Source organism: Blennius ocellaris (assembly GCF_963422515.1).
Source record: "Blennius ocellaris genome assembly, chromosome: 1".
Taxonomy (NCBI): Eukaryota; Metazoa; Chordata; class Actinopteri; order Blenniiformes; family Blenniidae; genus Blennius; species Blennius ocellaris.
Window position 1 is genome coordinate 19778886 of NC_137650.1, and position 24134 is coordinate 19803019.

General features: G+C 38.2%; 1 protein-coding gene across 1 annotated transcript in view; it reads right to left on the minus strand.

The window, feature by feature from the left end:
- The window catches only part of tspan15 (tetraspanin 15), a 31130-nt gene that overhangs the window by 2203 nt on the left and 4793 nt on the right, over positions 1-24134 (minus strand). Inside the window, exons 2-7 of the mRNA XM_080497527.1 lie at positions 19738-19923; positions 18726-18800; positions 13269-13364; positions 6191-6307; positions 2984-3034; positions 1864-1980 (exon numbers count right to left, since the gene is read on the minus strand). Coding sequence (XP_080353653.1) covers positions 1864-1980; positions 2984-3034; positions 6191-6307; positions 13269-13364; positions 18726-18800; positions 19738-19923 — 642 coding nt within the window. The remainder of the gene's footprint in view (positions 1-1863; positions 1981-2983; positions 3035-6190; positions 6308-13268; positions 13365-18725; positions 18801-19737; positions 19924-24134) is intronic.

Consider the following 24134-nt stretch of genomic DNA (forward strand, 5'->3'; position numbering starts at 1 on the left):
ACGACACAAAACCATAGCAGCACCTCAGATTATCACATAAAGGTCAATAAAACGATTCTAACGGGAAGTTTTGCATCTCATTGTCTCTCCTGTGAGAGCAGGTAGGGGTCGGTGGTAAAACCAGAAGGAGGGGCGTGATAATATACTGCAGACACGACGAAATGCATGCCCATTATAAATCTTTCACTTGTGCCTGTTGCACAGACTAATGCAGGGTTTACACATATGCAGGATGTGTTATGAATATAATTTCCCCCTCGTTCCTGCCACATTCCTAACATTCTGATTGTGACATAATGCGTCTGAATAGGGTTCTTGAATTACCGTGTCGCTACGTGACACTCTTGATATTCGCGGAGCATGTTTTTGCCTGCCAAAAAAAGTCTTCCACGTATATCAAGAAGAGCGTGTCGATTAGTTGATGATGCGCGATAGCCTTGGTAATTGGTATTCTTGATGGTTGGTGGCATGATGACACGAGCTTCCCTCAGTTTGACTCTCTCTATATTCTTTCTGGCATAGAGTCCAACTATGTGAGCACAACCTTCCGCTGAACGTGGAGCGATTAGGGCTGGGCAAAAAAAAAAAAAATCAATTTAATGGATTTTATAGCTAAAAATAATTTTATTTTGCAAATTTGAGCAGCAAATTTATTCCAACCAAGGGGCATAACGGTCATACATAACCGGCTCATGTAAAAGAGGCAAATATATTCTTAGCATCCAGGTGCCTGCACAACCTTTATATTATGTATTTTTCCATTTGTGGAGTGAAACTGTGGAACTGACTGTGGGAGCTGATGCAGTGTCATGACAGAACCTTTGAGATGCCTCCTGTGCGGATGAATGAAAATATGCATAGACATAAATAGACCTTTGCATTCTGATTATTTATGTTTGCTTACCACACTGTTTATTTATCCCGAGACGCAAACAACAAACCGCCTGCGACAGGAGTAGGATTTATTAAGATTTTGCATCATCCTTCTTCTTTAGGAACATGCTCAACTTGCATATTTGAAATAAACTTTTTTTTAAATAATTCAGCAGTTGTCAGGGATGTAAACGCAGTGATCACATTACATCTTTCAGTCAAGATTTGTGTTCTTTGGCTTCAGAATTATATTCTTGTAGATTAAAAACACATCAAAAAAGAAAAACATACTATGTAGAAATACTCATTATTATTATTAATAAATATGAAGTGCTTTATAACTACACATTTAAAACCTTGCTTTCGTTTGGTCTCCCAAACAGCATCTAAATATCATTAAAAACTGAGTTCTTTTGTCAGTTATTCCACACTTATGTCATACAAAAAGTGTTATTGGACTTTTAGAGGAGAAAAGAAAAGTCTATTAGCCACAAGCCTCTACTTGAAATGAATTAAAATAACCTGATCATCTGAAATATTTTGAAATGGTATTTTTCATTTTCGTGAACTCACAATTAAAATTATAAATAATAAAAGAAAAAGGCTTGAAATATTGTAGTTCATGTGTAATATATCTAAAATATATTAAGGTTTCTCTGGTTTCTCTGAACGTAGCGAAAGTTTCTCATGCTTGAAAAGTGCTACGGCGTGTCAGCGTGCTCCAAATCCGTCCGGAGGCTTTAGAGAAGCTTCAACATCGAAGTAGTTTTTATCAGAAAATTTTCTCTCTGTGGTTTATGTGATTATTTTCTTGCACAGAAGGGAAGTGTTGCTTGGATCATTAGACTTTTGGCAATAAACGACATACCTCATTGTTCTTGGAGGTCTAACTTATTACATCAACTAAGTTGCCCTTCAGGGTTGAACAAAACACTTTCAACTGAAACAAATGAGAGGTTCACATGTTTCTGCATGCATGTGTGTGTGTACCTGCGGCAGTAGGATGCCCAACAGCAGTCCAGCCATAATCTTATAGTTGTCCATCAGCCAGAGGAAGAAGGCGTCGGTGCAGCCTCTGATGTGGATTATCTCGATCAAATCCAAACGCTGCGGGACACAAAACACTTTTCAGACATAGTTTGAAACTGTGAAAATCAAAAGCAAAAACCCTTCTGCATCCAGCAGAGGTATACAAAAAGGCTTGCATGATTAACCACATTTCATTTAGCTCAAATTGATCACGTTAATTTTTTTTTGGGGGGGGGGGATTTCTCCTTGGTACTCCAGGAATCTGTGGCAGCAGCTGTGGGAACGAGGCGACGCACATGGCAGCCGTTGACTCGACAGTCACTGCCATCAGACCAAAGACCAGACGACGGTCTATGGAAGCAAAGCGACTGTCTTCTGTTTAAAAGCAATTATCTCTAACAGCCAGATTAAATTATTCAGTGATGGATCTCAAAGCATACAATAACTCAAAGTGCTTTTCTGCAGACAAAGTTGAAGAGAGTTTCTCTTTGGCTTAAACAAGCATCCATTTTCTTTCGTCACTCCCTCCAGAAGATTGCCACGTTGTGATTACCAACACAATCTCAGGGAATGAGTTCGGATGACTTTTGTAGTGCAATAGTGTACAGAAACACTCGCCTCTTTCAGAAATAAAGACTTCTATAAGTTATTGTTCGATAACCTTTTCTTACTTAGTACAATGTTTTGGTGGGGCTGCAGGGTGGGGTGTTGCCTCACACAGTGACAATATCCCTGGCTCAGAATCTGCTCTAAGGCCTTTCGCTGCAGCATTGCTATGTTCTTTCTGTGTTTTTTCCAGGCGCATTGGTTTCCTCAAACATTCAATAGACATGCAATTAAGGTCAATTGGTTAGTCCATCATTACCTGCAGGAAAGAATACAGTTATATTGGTCTGTGCATTTTCCTTATAAAAGGACTGGAAAGTTGTTTATAATATACTTTCACAGCAGTTCAGAATCTATAAATCCATAGTTGGAAGAGCCACTTCTTTATTGTAATGTCAACATTTCCTTCACCACAATAGTCCCCTTGATGGTCACAGAATCAGCAGCGAGATACTCGTAGGCTGTGAGATCTTACCTGTTTGTCCAGGACTTGGTACCCACACAGAGTATTTGCCACTTCATTAGGCTGGAGAAGAGAGAAACAGAGCAATAAATGAAAAGTCAGTGGGAGAGAAATGGAAAGCTGCACGTAATGAGGAGTCAGCAGGTGACTGCAGATAAAGAAAATGTGTTTTAAGGCCTCACAACTGTAAATATCTGACCTCCACTGCCAAAGAGAGTTACACTTGGACTGTTCGCACTCAAACAGCTATCAACAGAAAAAATACACAAATTATTATCTATTAACGGCAGTCATGTTCAGTTACCAATTTGTGCTTTCAGTGGCATACGTGAGCTTTGTTGATTCCTACTTATTCCTCCAGAATATTACATATTAGCTTATTCATTTACATCTCATATTAAAATGTAAGAAAACTAAATATTATCATGGGTACCCTCAAGCTTTCATCGAACTCTATAGTTTTAAAAATGACACAAAGTACAACAAGTATGAAAAACGAATGACATTTACTGACAGGACTCGGCAACATGAACAGACATGGCATGTGCACAATAAGAGATTCAGCTTCCTGTTCTGCTCTCAGAGAAACCCACCAGAACAGATGGCCGCCTCTGCCGCTGGAGAGTTTTTTTCTTTTTCTTCCCCCAATTCATTTGGAGTTTTTGCTCTCCTCTGCTGCTCGTATAAAAAGTAACTAAACGCATGAATTACACTCTGGTTCCCTAAGATAACTTCAATTGTGATTTGGAGCTTCATAAATAAATGTAAACCAGTGTTTAAAATCCACTTCAGGTTGAAAATGTCTTTGTTCTTTCAGTTTGAGTCCAGTCTCATTTTCCTCATGTTTAAAAACACAGGCTGGTGTCTGTATGATTTTGTCAATGCTTGATCAGGAGGATGACGAGATGCAGGTTGATACAACACCACTTATTAATTTTCTACAGTTCAACATATATATGGGAAAGAATGCTCAGGATCTCAATGAACCATTGGGATTGCAGTCCTCAAAAAGGTCATATTGACAGTGGGGTATAAGTTGTAATAATTGTGCTTCTATTGAACGAACAGAAGCAGTTGCACTGCGAAATGTGACCAGGATGAAGACCCTCAGTCAATATCACAAGGAAGTTTTATTGGTTTTGAGGCAGCAACCACATGGAAAGCTCTGCTGTGTCATTCCAAAGAAACGCAATCATTTCTTTTGAGGAGTTTTCAGTATATTCACAGTCACAATTCAACAAATACCTTTTGAAAACACTTTGATCATTTTATCTGAAAAACTATTTTAACAGCATTTGTTTGGTGAGCAGATAGCTTTCAAACCACAGATAAATCTGTTACTCACATTGTGAACATACGTTTAAAAAAAACACACAAAAAACCAAGTTATGGGATTACTGCACCAATTAAGTATTGATACTATCTGACTTATTGGGGACGACATACGTACGGTACGTTGAGATAATTATCAATACAGGTGCAGCACAACCAAACTGTCCTTAGCAGATGACCAGAAAGTAAATGGGGCTTTTTTGGTAGGGTTTTTTTTTTTCGGTTGACAAAATATCCAAAGTTAAAACATTGCACTGTCATAACTAATGAAAACCCAACATTTTGTTTTGATTTGCTATTGCAGTGTTTTGATCTGGTCACAAGCTGCTTCTGGAACCACCCACAATGCAACTTCATCACCAACAGGCCTGTTGAGGATCCATGCCTGTTATCGTAGCATTGCCTCCCCAGACAGCCGGCAACAAAGTCTGAAACTCAACCATGCATCTCCACACACCCAAACGTTGTTTAAAACTTCGAAATGGAATCACTAAGCAAGTTATCAGAGTTTGCACAGATCCATCTCCAGAAAGACAACATTTACACAATTTACTCTGTATATGAAATCAATCCCCAACAACTGTAAACAGACTATGATAAGATAACTTTGCACACCTTCCTGCAAAACAGGAGAACAATGGTCAAAGCACAATGTCGTCTGGACCCCATGTGCGCCTTCCTGTGATCCTGTCTGACTTTTCAGGTCAGTGCTCTTTGTTTGGTGCATAAAGGATCAAACAATCACAAATGGTGACCAGATTACTTCTTTTTTTTATAAGAATAATAATACATCCTTATAAATAGTGTAATCTTCCTAATCAACAACTAAACACCGAAGCAGCAATTTAAAATGGCTTGGCCAGAATAGATATAATAAAAATGATATAATAGCATCTTTGTATGTAGAGCAGTGTAGGAACTGTTTACAATGACGGATAAATAATAATTTTTACAGACCCATGTGATTCAGCACCTCAGCAATACATTAAATTCTGTCTTAAAGTTTTGCAGTAATGGTCAGTTTAGCCTGAGATCATCAGGGATGTTCTAATTTTGTTAGATTTCTGAGGTTGTAGTTTGCTTGATGACCTGTACTGCTGCTGGTGTTTCTATTATATATCAGCCACACATTCATCATACATGAGAAACGCAGTAGATGAGAAGTAAACACAATAATTTCTCACTGCTGTCATTGGATATCTTCATGTTATCCTGTTTCTAACCTCCACCGTTTAGTTGCTACTATTCCAATTATTATTTTATTGGTTCAAATGAAATGCCAGAAGTGACAAGATTTTAAAATATATATATTTTGATAAAGGTCATCCTAAATGTTGTTGGATGTTCATGGGAGAGGTCTCTCATGTCACAGTTTCCTAATGACACTCAATTTGCGCTCTACGTATTTTCCCTCACCCAACTTCGTTCTTACTCTTGGAATTGATGGTATGGATGATTTGTAGAGAATGATTAGCTACTGTCGGTATAAACCTTCAAGGTACAACATCCTGATCGACAGCAGTAATAAACTCTACATGGTTGTAAATAAGACACTGCAGGTCTTCTCTTGTACCACCGAGCCTTTTGTTATGTCTGTCTGTCTTGAAGGCATTTTTCATGTAATAACAGTTTTTTTTATTTTCACACATACTGGTCATCACTGATTTTTTTAATACAAAGTGACAACTCAATAATCCGAGAGCCAATGTGAAACTGATAAGAAATACAAATGAATCCAGTTCCACTCCACAGTGGAATTGTATACCTGTAACTAATAAAATGGCTGGTGAGTGCATGTAGTAATCGCCAACAAAGCAGATCATTAACTGTAGGTAAATGTGCTGTTAGTGTGGTGGTAATACGACCACTACTAGTAGTAATACCCACCTTAGTAGTAACACAGCAGGTGTATGGGACACCACAGGCCAGTGGACCACGAGCAGTACAGTTATGGTACATGTTGACTTCCCAGTCTTTAAACTCCTGACCTCCACAACACTTGAACTGCCAGAGAAAAGAAAAAAAAACATATGGAAGAAATAAGAAGGACCACATAAAAATATAAATGCAAAAAGAAGGCACTATTAAAGTGAATAAATGGCTGAAAAATCAATGACGGGAAGAAAACAGCAACAACTTGTCAAACAACGTGTATTTTTTCATCAGTGGCAGAATACCAGTAAACGTTTGGCAGAAAATAAAACACAATTTCCAAAAGATTAGCATATAAATAATTAAAGTCTGTTCTGTGAGCAAGCCAATCACTTTTTTTTTTTTGCCAAAGTCAATGTTCTATACAGATGGTGGATTAGCTGAGCAATATATCATCAAGGGGCATAAACAAAACAAGCCTTTCACTATATAGTGGCTTACAAAGTTCATCATACCTCTTAAACTTTTCCCCATTTTGTCACATACATTACAACTACAAATATAAATGTAATTTGTTGGGGTTTTACAACACAATCAACACACAATTGTAAAGTTGAAGGAAAATGATGCATGGTTTTCAATTTTGACCAAAAATACCCTGAAAAGTGTGGCGTGCAAAAGTACCGTGTTGGTTTATCACATAAAACCCTCAAATAACGTAATTTATGTATGATTATGTAATGTCAGTAAGTACATAAATTCTGGTCAATCCTACATGTGATAATTGTACATTAGACAAAGATACAACTCTACAGTTATTGTGCCAAAGTTTAACAAGTTGCATTAAGCAGTACGAGTACAGATCTGGAACAAATACTCTCATTTGTTTGAGCAACGTTCACATGATGACACTCGTATTAATAAAGCAAACAAACAAACAAAAACAAAAAATCAGCTGCATGTTTCCTTCCCCGTTTTCTATTGGGTACACCAGATATAGTTTCACTGGGGTAGACAGTGGCTGCACAGCTGCCGCTTAACAGTGAAGGAAAAAAAAAAAAAAACAAGTGCTGGGTCAGCTGTTGAGTCACTTCACGAAGCAAATGTGGAAATTCAGGCAGAAAGAAGGGGCAAGATCAGGGCTAGGAAAGGAAAATGAATAAATGCATAAAGATGAGGTGGCTTTTTGGCAGGCGGTATGGCCGATATGCTGATATGATGCCAGTTTGCCAAATGATCACCCCCTCATGTTGTTGGCGAGACTCCACAAAGTTTCTCTCTCAGCTCTGGGTCAGGATGCAAACGAGGTCACAGAAAAGCAAAGCGATTCTGATGTGATTCATGCCTGAAACAGTAAGTTCAAACACAAGATAGTTCAGTGCTTATCCCCCCCATTTCAGATGCAACTGTGCTTCAGAATTCAGCCCAGCGGTGGTGCGGCGGAGCTCATCTTTGCAGAGATTGATGCTGTAGTTTTCAACTTTGATCACCGAGACGTCCCTCTGCTGCAGGGATCAATGAGGATTCAGGGTACTAATTTCATAAAATGGACAAAAGGTACAATTGATATTTTGCCTTCAGATAAACTCAATTAGATGGTAATGTGGAGTTTTACGATTTAGAGCGAACCTTAAATCTACTACAACAGATGACTATCATGCTCCCTCTGCCTGTGAAACCAATAACATGTTCAATTCATAACTAGTATCAGCTGCATGTGGTAATGTGCGTTAATATCCATACTTGTTCATTTTACATATTCAAAACAAATCTCAATCAATCGGTCATGAGGTAGTCTGTTTTTGTTTCTAGAATTAGAGTTTGATTTGTGTCAATTTCAGGTTGAGCCGATAATTTTCATGGAGAGAGAAAATGCTATTTTTTCTTCTTTATTTGATGTTGAATATGATTTGCCCCAAACTTTTAGGACCCAGGGTTGTATTTACAGACTTAGTTTGTAGAAAGTGTTCCACTGACAGATGTCCAAATGTTCACTGGGACTGTGTGGCTATTTGGATTGATGAGATGACTTCTGAGTGTTGGCTGTGAGACAAGAAGTCGATTCTTATGTCCTGTTCATCAATTATCACACTGTGACCGTGGAGCTTCGAAGATGAAAATGTGCTTTCAAATAGTTTGAGAAAAAAAAACAAGTTTAGCTAATCACTTCTGTTCCTTGTCAATCTAGAGGCAGCCCACTTTATTAGCTTATTTACCAGTTTCACCAATAAAATCAACCATAGCCTTTGGAATAAGGTGCAGCAGCAGCAGCAGACGATCTACATCAACACAGCCTGTGACTGATTGGCTGCTCCTGTTGGTTCTAACGGCCTCCTATCTGATAAATGGACACACTGTGCAAACCAAACTGATCAATTGTGACTCCTACAGGTCTCAGAGATAAAGCCTTTGGTCAATAAGCAGACCCACCGAGTGACTGATTATTCTTTTGAGAGCACAACACTGACTCTTACTTTGAATCCATTCAGTGATACACTGAGGTTCCGTTCAGCTCACTGGTTTTCACCCGTGGTCATCGTCTTAGTTAAATAACTCTGAAAATTCATGTTATTTAATGTCAATTACATGAATAAATATCTTCTTTCCCTGATTGAGTCTTTTTAAATAATGTCTTTGTTATCAAGGTGTTTAAAGCTGTGAATGTCTGTCTTGTGTTGTCTGTCAATATTATGAAGTAATATAGGGACTTTGATCTTGCCCAGCACACTGTAAGCATATCTGCTCAGTAAAAAGTTAAAACAAAGACTTGAGCGTTGGCTGTGAGACAGCCAAAATGTGGGGATACAAAGAGCAGATTTCCAAACATAAATCTCCTGAAAGTGGGACATATTCATTTTTGAAAAAAACAAAACAAAAACAAAAACAAAAACAAAACAAAAAAACTTCTCTCTCTCTCTCTCTCTCTCTCTCTCTCTGGATAACCTGGACACATTTTATTTCCTTTGTACTAAATTAACTCCAAATCGGTTATTAGACTCTTTCAATGAAAAACCCTGTAATTTAACAAGCACCTTCCTCAAGTGATGATGACAACAATTTCTCTCATTTTCTATGTCTACACTTTTATTTCATAATGAATGAATATTTGTTGGAGGGGCTATTCATTGACCCATTGTTGGTACTCTGAATCGAAATAATTGGTGGTTATGAGTTTGCAGTCTTTGAAGAGAGGGATCCAGACTGATTCAACGCCACTGCTCACATTCTGCCCGGTGTGAAGTGAGCGATTTAAAAATTGGCTGTTAATTAGATTTCACACCTGCTCACCAAACGAAATCTATTTACAAGAAAAAAAAAAACAAACAAAAAAAAACCAAATGTGACATTTGATTGTGACTTTAGTTTTGTTACTGAATATTTCAAAGGAAATATACCCCGATGTGGAAACAAGTACCTGACATTTGAATTTTTCAACTCACTCTAGGAAAACTGTGTACATGTGGTAGAAGTAACCGAGAGCTATTACACATACAGAAGTTACATGGTCCAGGTTTGCTGATATGTTGATTCCTGTTGAACTTTATCTTTGTTCTCGTCTGCTGGCAGACCGCTTGTTGCTGAGGCCATTTTAATGTAAAGCATAGCAATTTGACTCCAAAGAAAATATGCAAAGCGATTGTTCTGCTTAAATGCCATCAGTGACTCTTGCAATGGGCCCAAAATGGACTTATAAATATGCATCACCACTTTTGAGTGAAACAACCACACAGCACTGAGGAAATGAAGCGAGTGTCTGTACAAATGGCTGAATGACTCTGTTGTTTGCAGCACTCGCAGACTTCACCATTGACTCTGCAGTCGCAGTGCCCACAGACACTGCCGCAAGTATTTGAGGCCTTCATGAGACAATGTCGAGTGTTCAATTTGGTGAGAGGGGGAAAAGCAACTTTTTGTTGCAATAAAACCACGCATAAGTATACATTATCGCCGCTATTTTCATTATTCATGAAACTGTAGGTGAATGGGGAAAAAAAACAACCTCTGTCTTCTTTTGCAATGAAGGCAGAAGAAACCACAGTGGCTGAAATAAATGTCACATCTAAATTTAAACAGTGAGACTCTGAGCAAAAAGGTCAGCTTGAAATGATGGCAGTCCAGGATATGATCTGACCTGTAGCGAGCACAGCTAATGACTGTCTCATTCAAAGACGAGCCCATTTCTCATTGTCTATTCATTGATGCTCACTTGATACAGACCGATATTTAGTCTGAAGCTTGTTTCCAGTGACAAGCAGTGTTGCCAGAGTTACTTGAAAAAAAACTAATCAGATTACTGTTAATTACTCTTTTAAAAAGTAGTTTAGTCACCGCTTACTTGTTTTTAAAAGTAACTAGTTGGATTACAAGTCACTTTTTAGCTACTTTCAGCAGCTGCCGACAACACCTCCGTCGCATGAACATAAAAATTACAACCGGTTTTGCCAAAAACTCTGCTGAGACATATTTAACCTTTGACCTTCATCCTTTGTTGTATTTATATCTGACTCACGGCTTTATCAGATTATTTACCATTACTGGTATTTATCTACCCAGAGATGTAGTTGTAGTCTGTTGCTGCTCTATTTCTTTATTTATTTGCACTGCCTGCTCTGTGCGACTTTTTTCTAATTATTTTGTTCCCTGAACACGTTAGAGCAGGTTTGGCCTGTGATTGGCTGAGAGCGGAGAAATGGGCGGGCCAGGTGAGCCTGCAGTGTCTGCATGCATGCGCTATTTGTGTCTGTGTCAGTTTGGAGGAGAATGGAGGAGTCAAGTGTTTAATAATAAAGCGGTTGTGCAGACAAGAAAGTCGTCTTGCGGAACGCTATCATAGTAACACACAGTGACATGGGAAAGTAACTTTAATTCGATTACTGGTTTGGAAATAGAAACACGTTAAGATTACCCGTTACTGAAAAAAGTAGTCATACGAGAGTAACACGTTACTTAATAACGTGTTATCAACATCACTGGTGAAAAGGCCCATTAGTCTGATAGGCATCATATGAGATGATTGTGCACTTATCAGAAAAAAATGGATCAACAGGTTGGAGTAAGATACAATCTTAACTGAAAATTATCAAAACTGAATCAATCATGACAATGATTGAAGTTTTTTTTTTCTTTAGCCGTTTCAGTTAAATGTTTGATGCATCCTATTCATAGCTTCCTACATATACAAGCAAGCAACCAGGTAATGTTTGGGTGTTAAGTGCCTATACATATACACATAAATCTTCCTATAGGTGCTATTATTATAATAGCCACAGCATAATTGTCATTAGCAGTTCAGGGTGAAACAGCTTGAACAAATGAGTCAATTAGAAGTGTCTCCAACAAGGAAATTCATGGCAACTGCATCTGCACAGAGAAGTGGCAGTAACTTTATGGAAAAGGAAGAAAGAAAGAAAAAAATGGTGAAAAATCAAATGATGACCGTGTTCTTAACCAATCAAAACATAATAGCTCAATCACTATGTAAAAATGGCTTTGATTGCTGGATTGTCAGCCCTAGAAAGGTACAAAAATTTGCATTCAGCAGCAAGTTGGTGGTAAAAGTGCAAAGGCAACTGTTCAGACGGGAGTGAAATTGTACTTAAGCTCTGATGACTGGTCCTGATGGGCCACTGTTACTCTTGTAATTATGTCAGTTTGAAACAGACTGTGACCAATCTGTTTCAAATTATGACCACACATTGCAGAATATAAGACTGATCAACAAGAAGAAGAAAAACCCCACCAAAAATATCAATGTACACAAATAAACAGGCATCATTTTCATGACCTAAACTTTTGAGATAAGTTCCACTTTCATGGCATTTTGCAGAAAAGATCAATTCAGATAAGAAAAAATGAATAAGCTGGTAATATTGTACTGGTCCCTTGTTATCAACTCACCTAAATTATGTACCAGAAATACTTCCCACTATGAAATATCACACTGTCAAGTTTTTAATAATAAGACAACATAACAATACTTGTAACACTACACAATCTGTGATATAATCTACCTCCATCTTTGATACAAATCTCAAAACACACACACACACACACACACACACACACACACACACACACACACACACACACACACACACACACACACACACACACACACACACACACACACACACACACACACACACACACACACACACACACACACACACACACACACACACACACACGTCACCATTTTCTCAACACAACCACACTTGAATTGAGGGCACTGGCCTGAAATCACAAGTAAATCCATAGGTGCCATTAAGAGATGGAAACAGAGTCGATCTAATGCATCAGCTCCTCTGATGTGTTTTGTTGATGACCTGAAGGAATCTCAAATACTGCAGGAAATCTGGGCCCCCTCTGACAGGTTTATACTATCAAATAAATAAAATTAATATAATTAATAAAATTTAAAAACCATGAAGTATTGTTAACATGCTCAAAAATGTGAAATGCCTCTAACATACGTGAAGACACATGCCATTCATGGTTTGAAAACAAGTGACTTGCACAGCTCGTGTTTTTGACCCAAAGCAGATGAGCAATTTTCAGGTACATGCAATTACCTTTCAAACAGCAGCCGACTAACCACAGCGAAATGATCATTTCATCAAGCCGCGGGAGTTGGTCACGCTATAAACACCACAACGCCCACAGGATGGCATCTTGTCTCCGCTAATCAGTGGAGTTTGTTGAAGGCCGAGACTCTGCTTCAATGTGTGATCAGTCTGCTGCTGCTGCTGTTGCACGTTGCATCTCAATGTGCTTGATAAAAGCTGGGAAGGAGGTCTTCAGCTGCAGGCTGCTTGCGACAGCTTGATGCAGTCCGAGAGCAGGTGCACAGTGATGGCGACGAACTGTTTGCTGATTATTTTGGACACAGCAGATTGTGAGGATCCAAGTTCACTGGTGGTGCAGTTATTTTTTTTTTCACCCAACAATTACTGACTGTGCTGAGCAACAATAAACAGGCTTCTTTCCACCACAGGGTATTAGCACAGTCTAAAAAAAATTTATGTACACTTCCATTCCTGTGTATTATTGAGAAGAATGCCCCTTATCATGAAATAGATTGGCATAATCTTACCTTGGTTTGAACAAAATCCATGATGTTTTTGAAGTCCAGGTCATCGTAATAATTCACTATACCCTTTCGGATGTTCTTGTTCACCAGTTCCACTGTCTGTGAAATGAAAGAAAACACTGCATGTAAATGGGAAACATGGATGCCGTGTGATGATGTTTGTTGATTCTCCACGACACGGCTGATCTGATCTCCCTGTGTCAAACAAGCAGCTGTTAAGAGGAAATGCTTAAATTCGTCAAGGTAACCGACTCATTGACCTTGAATATTAAAAAAAGTGACAGCTGAAGCATTCACATCTGTCAGTCACAATCTGCTGTGGCCCGGTCACATCGGGTTAATATCTCAGTCCTACCAGAGGCTGGGAATAAAGACGTTCATTGTAAGATTTTCATTAAACGTTTTCATTCTTTGAGGATTTCATTCACTGCTCTGTTCTTTGTTTCTGAAACATTTACCTTCCTTAAAATTCACTGGAGATGGAGCTGATGTTCCTACCTTTCATTCAGCTTTCATTTCTTTGCGAACAGATGAGAAAAAAAACTAAATGAGGGATTGACGAGATTACACTTTTCATTACATTCCTTTTCTTCCTGGCCTGGCCTCGTTCCATCAGGTCTTTCACAGTAGATCTCCAGGGGCACATTTAAACTGCAGTATATAATATGCAGATTAACAGAATTGGAGAAATTCTCCTCATGAGGAGATTCCACTGAGACAGAGGAAGCTCAAGTAGCATTATTAAATCTAATATTGTATTCATGTTAAACAGATAGAAAAATATACCTTCATGGAAATACACTCAAACTGCCAGGAAACACACATCTAATGATGTGTACAGGGCTGCTATATTACAATCCCAATTAGATATATATTGTTGGATATATATTGTATTTCAAAATAAAGTGCCATTAACTCATTGAAATGTGCTTCCATGTGTTTTAGGTAGTGTAAAAATGTATTTAAAAAAAATGGTTGAGCTTTGGACAAAGACAAACACAAAATAAATAGTCAAAGTTACCAAAATCTCAAAAAAGACGGCAGCGAAGCATAAGAATACGGTGACAACTTTACCCCTAAAACAAATATTGAGACATTAATGAATTTATTGATTCATGAAAAAAAAAAAAAATCTAAGCAGAGATTGTAGGTGTTACATCAGATTTGCTTTATAAATGTGACTCATGGTTACATGACCATCTTAAAAATAGTGTTGCTAAAATATGTGATTGAAGTCCCTGTAAAGATCTGTTATTTTAATAAAGCTTGTTCTGCATATAAACTGCTTTGTGTGCTTTATGTGCAGCACAGGCTTTCACCCAATGACAGTCAGAGATATGGAAAAATGGCCCAAATATTTTACACAACTGGTTGTGAAATCATCAATAAGCTGTGTCATGGGTATTTGTAAGCTCAATGTCCATCCACTCATCAATCTTCAATAGCGCTTCACCCAACTTAAGGTTGTGAAGCACTGTCCTCAATCACAGCTGACGAGAAGTGAAGGTAAGATCCATCCTGCACAGATCGCCAGTCCATCACAAGCAGAGGAACACAAAGACACACAAGTCTGCACAGTTAAAGGTTAAACTTAAATGAATGAGGAAGGAAAGTCGCAAACATTCCACAGATGGTGGGTGGTACATTAACTATGAGGCAAAAGTTCTCACCATCACTTAATGGCTCAAATTAAACAATTGAGTGGATGGAACTGCAATAATAAGCTAATTACACCTTGCCAGTAATCTATCCAAAAGCCACATATAACTGCACAAATCAGGTTAAAGATAAGACCTATTAATGATGTTAGAACTCTTATTTGGATTCCAAGCAACCAATAAGGGTGATTTTGACCATGAAACCCAACCACAAAAAACAAGAACAACATACATATACTCCAGGTTAAAAGTTTTATAACGCACACATTTTTCCAGATATTTATAAGTGATTCAAGTATAGCTTAAAATGGTACAGTGGTAAGTGGTGAACAGATTGTAAAAAAGGTAAGGTTACTCAAAACTGCAAACACTTTTGTACATTTCAGAATTTTACAAAAAAGGCAACAAGACGCGAGTTAAAAACCCAAAGCTGATCTGCAGCAATGGAGGTTAACCAAGCCTTGAAAGTTGTTGCTCCCAACTCTCACAGATGTTCCAACTTTTCTGGATTACTCACATTACTCTGAATAAAAGCTATGTTGGAACACGGTGTGGTGCCATAGCATCATGATCATCAGTCGAATTGGTTCTACAGAAAGTCATTTGTTGCTGTGTTGACGACGGAAACCAGAAAGGAAGTGTTCATATAGATTATTGTTGGTTTGATGTGTGTGGATCTGGGAAGCAACATTCTTTTCAAGAGTTTTAGATATGAATGGGGGACTAGAGATGGTGAAAGAGGTAATTGGGGTCTGCACCAGGTTACCCAAGAATGGGCCTGATTGCAGCCGATTTGTATAGAGAATGAGCAGTTCCAGTGTAGAAAGATGGCAGTTATCGTTGAGGACGGGAGGCGGGAGAGAAGGGAGGCGAGCTTTAACACGTGGAGTACGTAAAAGGTCGAGCTGACAGGTGGTGGGCTTTGATTTTTGGATAAGGTTTGTTGTTTCAGAGACACAGAGGAGTTTGAAGTTTGATAATGGGTGAATGAGACGCGTTGGGAGGAGGAGAAGAAAGGTTCAGATGGGTGACATTAAGATGTTGATTTTTCCACTGAAAAGTGGCATTAGTGAATCTCAGTAGCAGGTTGCGCGTCGATGAGGAGGAAGCCGTTTGACCAGTGACAACAGGGCACTGGCGTTCCCCTCGTCTGTAAAGACTCGTAAAGCATGGTGAGTCTGTTTGTCTGGTACTGTCGAAACATTTTGAGAGATGAGAGTTTAAAGTGAATAACACAAAATAAAGTGCAGCTCTAAAAACATATTTTCTTTAACTTATCTAAACATGATGAACACGAGACATTATAGAGTCATCATAGTTATGGTTTCTACAACTTGATCATAAAAAAGACAGTAAATAGAATGTTTCTCCCATTTAAAGATGAAGATTTTTATAGTTATTTCAGCATTTTAGTTGATTGCGACGCTATTTACAGCATTTGCTGAAGCTTCACTGAATTCAATCTGACTACCTCTGATTCAACAGCATTCGTGGTCCTGATGTAAAACCTACTTAACGAACCTTTGGTGACTTAAATCCTTAGAGTGGCTCACCATTAAGGAACCACTTAATACTGGGCAGCAAGCAAGAACCAATTGGTTTACATTAATAGTAGCTTGCCAAGTTCATTAGAGTATCCAGAGGCATAGCAAATGAGAACATTAAATTAATGCCATCTAATGAAGAGTTAATAAAATGTAGTTAATAAGGTGGCCCTGACTCAGGTACCTCTAATTTAAAAAAGAAAAAAAAAGAAAGAAAAATCACAGCATTTTCAATCACCCACATGCTGAGCACCCCGTGGTCAAACATTTTTCTTGTCTGAAATCTTCACTTCATTAAATTAACTGATTACAAATAAATTAACTCAAGTTTACCAATATCAGGGCAATAAATTAAATTTTTTCTTTCAGTTCTTATTTTTTTATTTATTCACACAGTTTGATTAATTTCTCAGTGTTGGAAGACAATTTATATCAACAGAACAAGATAGAAAATAGATGAGCAGAAGACAGGGACAATACATACTAGACGAGAGCCTGAAGTTGTTGTTTTTTTAAGGAAAAGGGTCCTCCAAGCCCTTGCTCAATCAGAGCAGTCAAGAGGTCAGAGGTATCTGACTTGTTTTAATTGAAGTAATGGAAGTAGTCCTTGAAAGTGTTAATAACCACCACAATGCAGTTTTAAAAACTAAAAAGATAAAACAACAAATGTTATTATTGCATTACTAAAAATTGGTTGAGGCAAAAAGTACTTAAGTTAGGCATTCATCCATTATGCAAAACTGATTTATTTTGTTGTACCATTTCATTTGATAAAAATTGCAAGGTGTATAACTTGTATAATGAAAGCTGTGGGAGAAAAAATCATGGCTGGGGGCTTCAAGTGGAAGGAAATGAAGAAAAGAAAAGGAGAGGACAGACAAAAACCAGAGCACAGAGAATCACAGCAATGTATATAGATCAGAGAATGTAAGCATCACATTTTTTTTTTTGAAGGAGATGGAGCAGAGAAGCCAAAGAAGCAGGGTATAGTGCATGGAGACAAGAAGGAAGCAGCAAAAGTACAACTATTCAGAACACTGATGTATAAGGAAATGCATATATGAGAAAAAAAAACAACTACAGCAATGTATAGTTCAGAGAATTCACAGAGGATGAGGGGGAAAAAAAACACCTTTTGCTGCATCCATCTGAGGTAAAGCTTGATAAGGTTTACAGTGTTAATATCATATCCTGCATAACCTTTTAAGCTCACAAATGTGTTTGTCCTTTATTCTGTTTGTTAATATCTGGAAAGATGTGAAGCTGAGGAGATAAGACAAGGAAAGATTAGAGCATGGAGAGAAGAGGGAGTCATTGATGCAGCGAAGAGAGAAAGAAGAAGATTTAAGTGATCTGTTGATCTCTGGTATGAATGGCACAATGTAAGACCAACAGTTCGGCTCATGCATCGCGTCTCCCCAAAAGGTAGAAATCCCTCCCATGAGAATCAGGTTGGGTCAGAACAAGACAATATCATCAATATAAGAAAGCATTCTGATTTCAAACAAATGACCTTTGTATCTAATGTACGAACAAATTATTTGCAATACCCTACATACAGGGAGTGATAGGAGATGTAAAGAGAAACAGGGAGTGAAGTTGACAGCGGGAGCAGAGGCATTGGTCATAGATGATGGAATGAAATGGAAACAAATCAGTTAAGAAAATAAATGGTTCCATAATTACATGAACGAACGAATGAACAGGTAAGTAGCTGGGAAGCATTTAGATTCGTGGTGGACAACGCTTTACCTTTTAGATTTCACTCTACAGTAGAGGTGGTACCTGTATCTACTTACGTCTGGTTTTACGATATCCGTGTTCTACACTCCCACCAGGTTATCTTGTTTTGTCTGTTTGTCTCGTCTTGTATATGTTATTGTTACTTCATATTACATTATTTTGGCTTCCGGCCATGTCCATTTATGCACTCTTGTGTCACTTGCACTAAAGAAATATGACGTAAGTGATGATCATTTGTGGACCTGAGATATACGGTTGTCTTTAACTCGCCTTCTCACTGTAAAACATTTAATTCCAGAAGGTTTCAGTAATCTTCTAATTTCGTTAACTACATTCACTGTTTGTTTGGATGTTAAGTTCCAAAGGAATATAGTTTTCAATAGATTTTGGACATTTGATGACATATTCTGACCATATTGGTGAATATGGGTGGGGGGAAGGTGATTTGTACCTGTTGTTGTGTGGTGTCACAAATGGAATCTCTTTGTTATTAATAAACCCCTCGTGCAGCTCACCTGGTGGCGAAACACTAGTGCCAATATTCCTCCAAGCAGCTCCAGGATCAGACATACAGCCAGTGTGTACATGAACTAAATCACAGCAGACACAAACAACAATCATGTGTTACATATACATTACACTTGGAGAAATATATATATATACACACACTGTAATTTCCGGATTATAAGCTACTACCTTTCCCCCATGCTTTGAACCGTGTAACGCAGCTAATTTGTAGATTTTTGCAAGTTCACGAGCTTCACGCCGCCAGATTCTATATCTGCGCTGTTCTGATCAGCTCTGCTTTTCCACAATTTCCCCAATAACTGGCATTTCTGTCTTCCAGACCTCGTCTGGTTCCTTGTTGACCTCGTTCAGGTGCATCAAGCAATAAAATACTTTATCAACACAGATAAAGCCCTCAGGGTTTTTAGATTGCAGCTTATAATCAGGTGCGCTCAACAGTCTGGAAATTACACACTTTACAGTTGTACAAGTAAACTTGATCCAATAAACCAATGAAAACACAGCCTTCATCTCTTAACCATGTTTCAATATTTGAACATTTCAATCAATATTATCCAGTAGAATCCAAGTTTGGTCAAAAGTTGCTGTTAAGAGTCTTTTGTGTCATGATAAATTCCACATATTTAAAACACTGCAGAACCCACTAAACTTGCCATTTGTTTTGTGGTTCAGTTGGGACTAAGTCAAAAGTATCTCACACTGCTGATCCTCCTGATGTTATTTTATTATTAGCGTGATGCTGAGAGAACCTTCATTTACTCTCTGGTAATGTGAATCAAAAATCAACACATTTGACATAACTGTCAAATGTGTCAAAACACTGGAAGGAATACAACCTTTCAGCTAATTAATCTCCACTTTTGCCTTTTTTTTTTCCATCTCATTAGTATTTCTTCTCTGACAGGTTTCAGTGTGTTTTTAAATAGTCAAGTGAAAATGAAAGCATGGATGGCTGCGACTTTGTCCTGAAAATAGATTAGCTGTAAAGACACCACTCACCACTTTCAATAGAGTTAGATTATCTCTCAGTGACGCCAGCACGCCAATGAATGAAACAATGAACATGATGATTCCCAGCACGATGAGGATTATAGCCGGGGCCAGAAACACTCCTTCCAGCGTCTTGTAGCGTTGTCTCTCCACCTCAGCGTAGATGCCAATAGCCAAGATAAATCCACCAATCAGCTGGTGACGCAAAGAAAAAGAAAATTAGATGAATGGCTTGGATCTGATGGAGAAAAAGGCATGCGTGTCTGAATTTGACAATTCCAGCAGCTCTTAAGACGGCAAAAACAATAAAGGTCTCCAGGAAGTAGAGATTCCTCAATCTGATGTTCTTTCCCGAGCCGCCATTCTGCAGGGAAAACGGTGAAGATGGGAAGGAAAGCGCACTCATCTGCTCAAATTGCTTGTGGTTTGGGCATGTTATCAAGCCAGCGGAGTTCAACCACTGGATGTATTGCTTTAAAAGATTGTGTGACACTGATGGTCGCCACAGGCCACCCAACGGGTCAGCATGGGAAACTTTATTCGGAAGAAAATGTCTGAAACGGTAATCGTAAAAATTGCTCTCATATTTTGTCCAGACATGCAGACACTTGTGTTGTCCTCGGGATAAAGTGCAATAACTGGGTGATTTATTCACTTCTGTCAACAAATTCAACCTGGCAAAAACTGAATTGTTTTCATCATATTGTACTGTACATGCTGAAATGTTGTCTTTTTGAATTGCTCTTCATTCAAGCTGGCATTTCCTTTAAGATTACATATCTTACATTGAATATATTTGAATATAAATAGCAGCTTGGTGTGTTTAACCCTTACACTTTTCTGTTGTTGTACTAAAACCGTAGGTTTATATTTGTGGTAATCAGCCCATGTTAGTACACCATCATTTTGAACTCTGATAATGAGCATTAGAAACCTTATGGTCTGCAGCCGGTGCAATCAGCAGTTTCTCCAGGCTGATTTGACAGATATTTCACAAGGTTTACGTGATTATTTAATTGTATTCAAGTCGTTTTGAGGCAGCAGCAAGACAAATCTAGAGGTCAAAGAGATGCCCTTTCAAAGTAGATTTTTTTCCTTTTTTATTTTTTGTCATAGATCATGTGATTAAAAAAAAGAAAAAAGTAGAGAGTGAACTGTTAAATATAATAATTACATAAAAAAACCAAGTCATGTAGGTTGTATATAGACCCTGATCCAAGGTCTGTATCCCTCCCCCAAACTGTCCGTCTGTCGTCTGTCTATCCATCTATCTATCTTATCATTTCCTCTCCTCTTCCCTCTCACCCCAATTGGCCAGCAGAAAGCCGCCACCTCTGAGTCTGGTTTCTGTAAAGGTTTCTTCCTGTTAGAAGGAGTTATTTCCTTTCCACAGTCGCTTTGCACCCAGAAATGACTGTATTGCATTTGGTGCTATATAAATAAAGTTGAATTGAATTGAATTGAATGCGTGAGCGGGGGCTCATTTTCCCCCACTGTGAGAACTCCTCATTTTAATTGGTTTCGTAATTCAGTGACTCCCTGGTTAACCAGGAATGGACAGCCAAAGAGCCACATGTACAATAACCAGGTCAGCTGAAGATGGTCTATACCAACATATATCAACATATACACATACTCTCTGTCATGGGGACTGGTTCTGAACACCCTTGATTTATTTTCAGTGTGCCTCTTTCAAGTTTCCAGCTCTGAGCCAGGCGCAAACAGATGCCAATTGCATTTCTTTGTATGTATTCCAAGATGTTTGTTGCTGTGGAAAAAAGGTGTCTGGTGAATGATATTGCTCAATCTACAGCAAGTTTGGGAGAAAAGATGAAATTCGCCATCAAAGCAGATGCCAACATATAGATCCCTTTCTTTTCTTTTGTGTTTTTAAAAGCACATACCTCTGCAAAAGCTTTTCTGCAAATATTCAAAGAAAGTCTGAAAAGAATTCCAGTAAGAGAAATTAACACAATTATGCCAGGGAAAATAAGAAAAGCACAACAAAATTGCAGCAACAGAAGACATTTTTCAGTGTTTTGTGCTGAAAAGCATCAAACTCGCCTGTCACCTGAATATTGTAACACATGAAGACTGTTTTACATTAAAACTGTTATCATGATCATTCCTTCAAAAGGTTAATTGAATCATATTAGCATAGGGCAGCAGCTATTAATGCAAATGTGCCCCTCAAAGTCTACCAGAGACAATGTACGAGAAAAGCATAAAGGATCAAAATAAACCTCACACAATATTTAGTTTTTTAATTTCGCTGAAGTTGGCAGCTGTCTTTCTATAGTCTCTTGGTAGGGAATCCGAAAAGCAGCAAAACACAAATTCAGGAAGGAATTATAAAAGCAATATCAGGTATTGCAAGTAAGAATTTACCAAAAGCCAAATTTAAGAGCTCCAACAAAATCTTTATTCATTTAAAATGAAAAAAAAATTAATTGGCACTTCAGATGATCTTTAATGTTTTTTTTTTTTGTTTTGTTTCAAATCTGCATCACATAATAACTAAAACGCAGCTGCTTGAAAACAAAGTTAATACAACAAAGTGAAATGACTGCATCTGTTCCAACAATGAGCTCAGGGCAGATCTAAAATTAAAAAAAGGCCACTTGTATGGATCCAGTTCCTACCAAACAGTGTGTGGCAGATATAGACCAGTAATGTGATTAGACCAGCTCAAGTTGCTGTGGCCAAACACCAACCATCCATTTATAGTGGCTTCAGTTATTTGTTGCTTTTGTATCCATGCAGATCCAAATGAGTGGCACAATCGCCTGAAAATATACAATGAAGTTGTCAATCACAATATGTTGGTGTATAATTGTAGAGAAATGTATTTCGAAAAGCAAAAGATAAACCGATTATGGAGGATAACGACATTTAATGATCACATTACGTGTAATATCATTACCAACTCAACAAAGACACAGCTGACTTTTGTAAATTTGGTGCTGTTGCTACAAGTTGTTGCTTGGGAAACATATATGAGCAATTTGAAAGTATGTGAAGATGTTGTCAACCAGGCTGTGACACTCTCTGCATCAAGTGGTCTTTTGGTAAGCCAGGAAATATGTTTAAAGAATATCTCAATTAAAAACAACAACATGAAGTAACCAGCTATGTGAATCTGTGCTTGCCTTGGATGGTGTGTGTTGTGCTTACAGCAATGTTCAGCCAGGTTTTGGTTTTTGATTTTCAACTGCTGAGCTCTGCTTGTTGGTTTTCAACCAGCAGCTAATATACACAAACCCCATTTGATGGGAAGCCTGGTGTTATAATATATAGTAAAGAAATAAAGAGAGCAGGAATATGTTTTTTTTAAGAGCAGGAAAATGTTGTATTTTGTTTTAAAGAGCAGGCATATACAGTATATCTAGTTTTTCTTAAAAAAAAAAAAGGGGGGGGTCAAGTTTATTTTCTTGTTTTTCAGACAAAGCTCCATTCTAGTAGTTTGCACCTGCAGCAGTAACGTTATTCAGCCTCACTGAAAATTATTCAGCTGAAAACTATCAGGCAGGGAAGCCAACATTTCTATACCAGTTTAAAATTTTGCCAGAAGCAAAGGTGCCTTCAAAGGGCACACACACACACACACACACACACACACACACACACACACACACACACACACACACACACACACACACACACACACACACACACACTCTGTAATTCCTGTTTGCTTTCCACAATCCCACATCTTCTGTCTTTGTAGAGTCAACACGCCAGTGAAGAAGAAGTGAGCATGGAGCAAGCAGAGAGGAAGGGAAGAAACGAGGAGGTGTTTCACATTAATCACCATGACTGGTGAGGGTTGGACACTGTTTATAATCCAGCATGATGTCTTTCCCATACATGTCCCTGCTTGCTGCTGGCTGGTCTCCCGCCCACCTCAAACTCACTTCTATCTCGGCCAAGAGAAGAGGAGCTTACTTGAAGTATTTTAAAACAGAGGAACGGTAAATTTCTGCCAGCCACAGAATATGTCAGCAGCAGTGAAATATAATTCCTACAAAAGTGTTTTATTGGTCTGGAGATCACTTTGTTGGAAGATGACATATTTCAACCAAATTACTGAGAAAGATTGAACAAAACAGTCAGTGCCGTTTATCAGCATGCACTTAGATGCAGTTAACTGAGCCTCTATTACAGGCCATTAGGCCAACATAGAGTTGTATTAAACAGCCTCGTACACTCAAATAAAACAATTAGAATATGACTGCTTGACTCCCTGCAGTGGAACAGTGCAGTGAGATTCACTCATGAAAAGAGAATCTCGTGTTGATGCGACTCACCAAAATAACAAAAGTTTAATTAATTTTGAAAACACAGCTCTAAATCACTCTTGAACTGATGCTTTACTTTAACTGGTTTCAGTTGCATCATTTTGATAA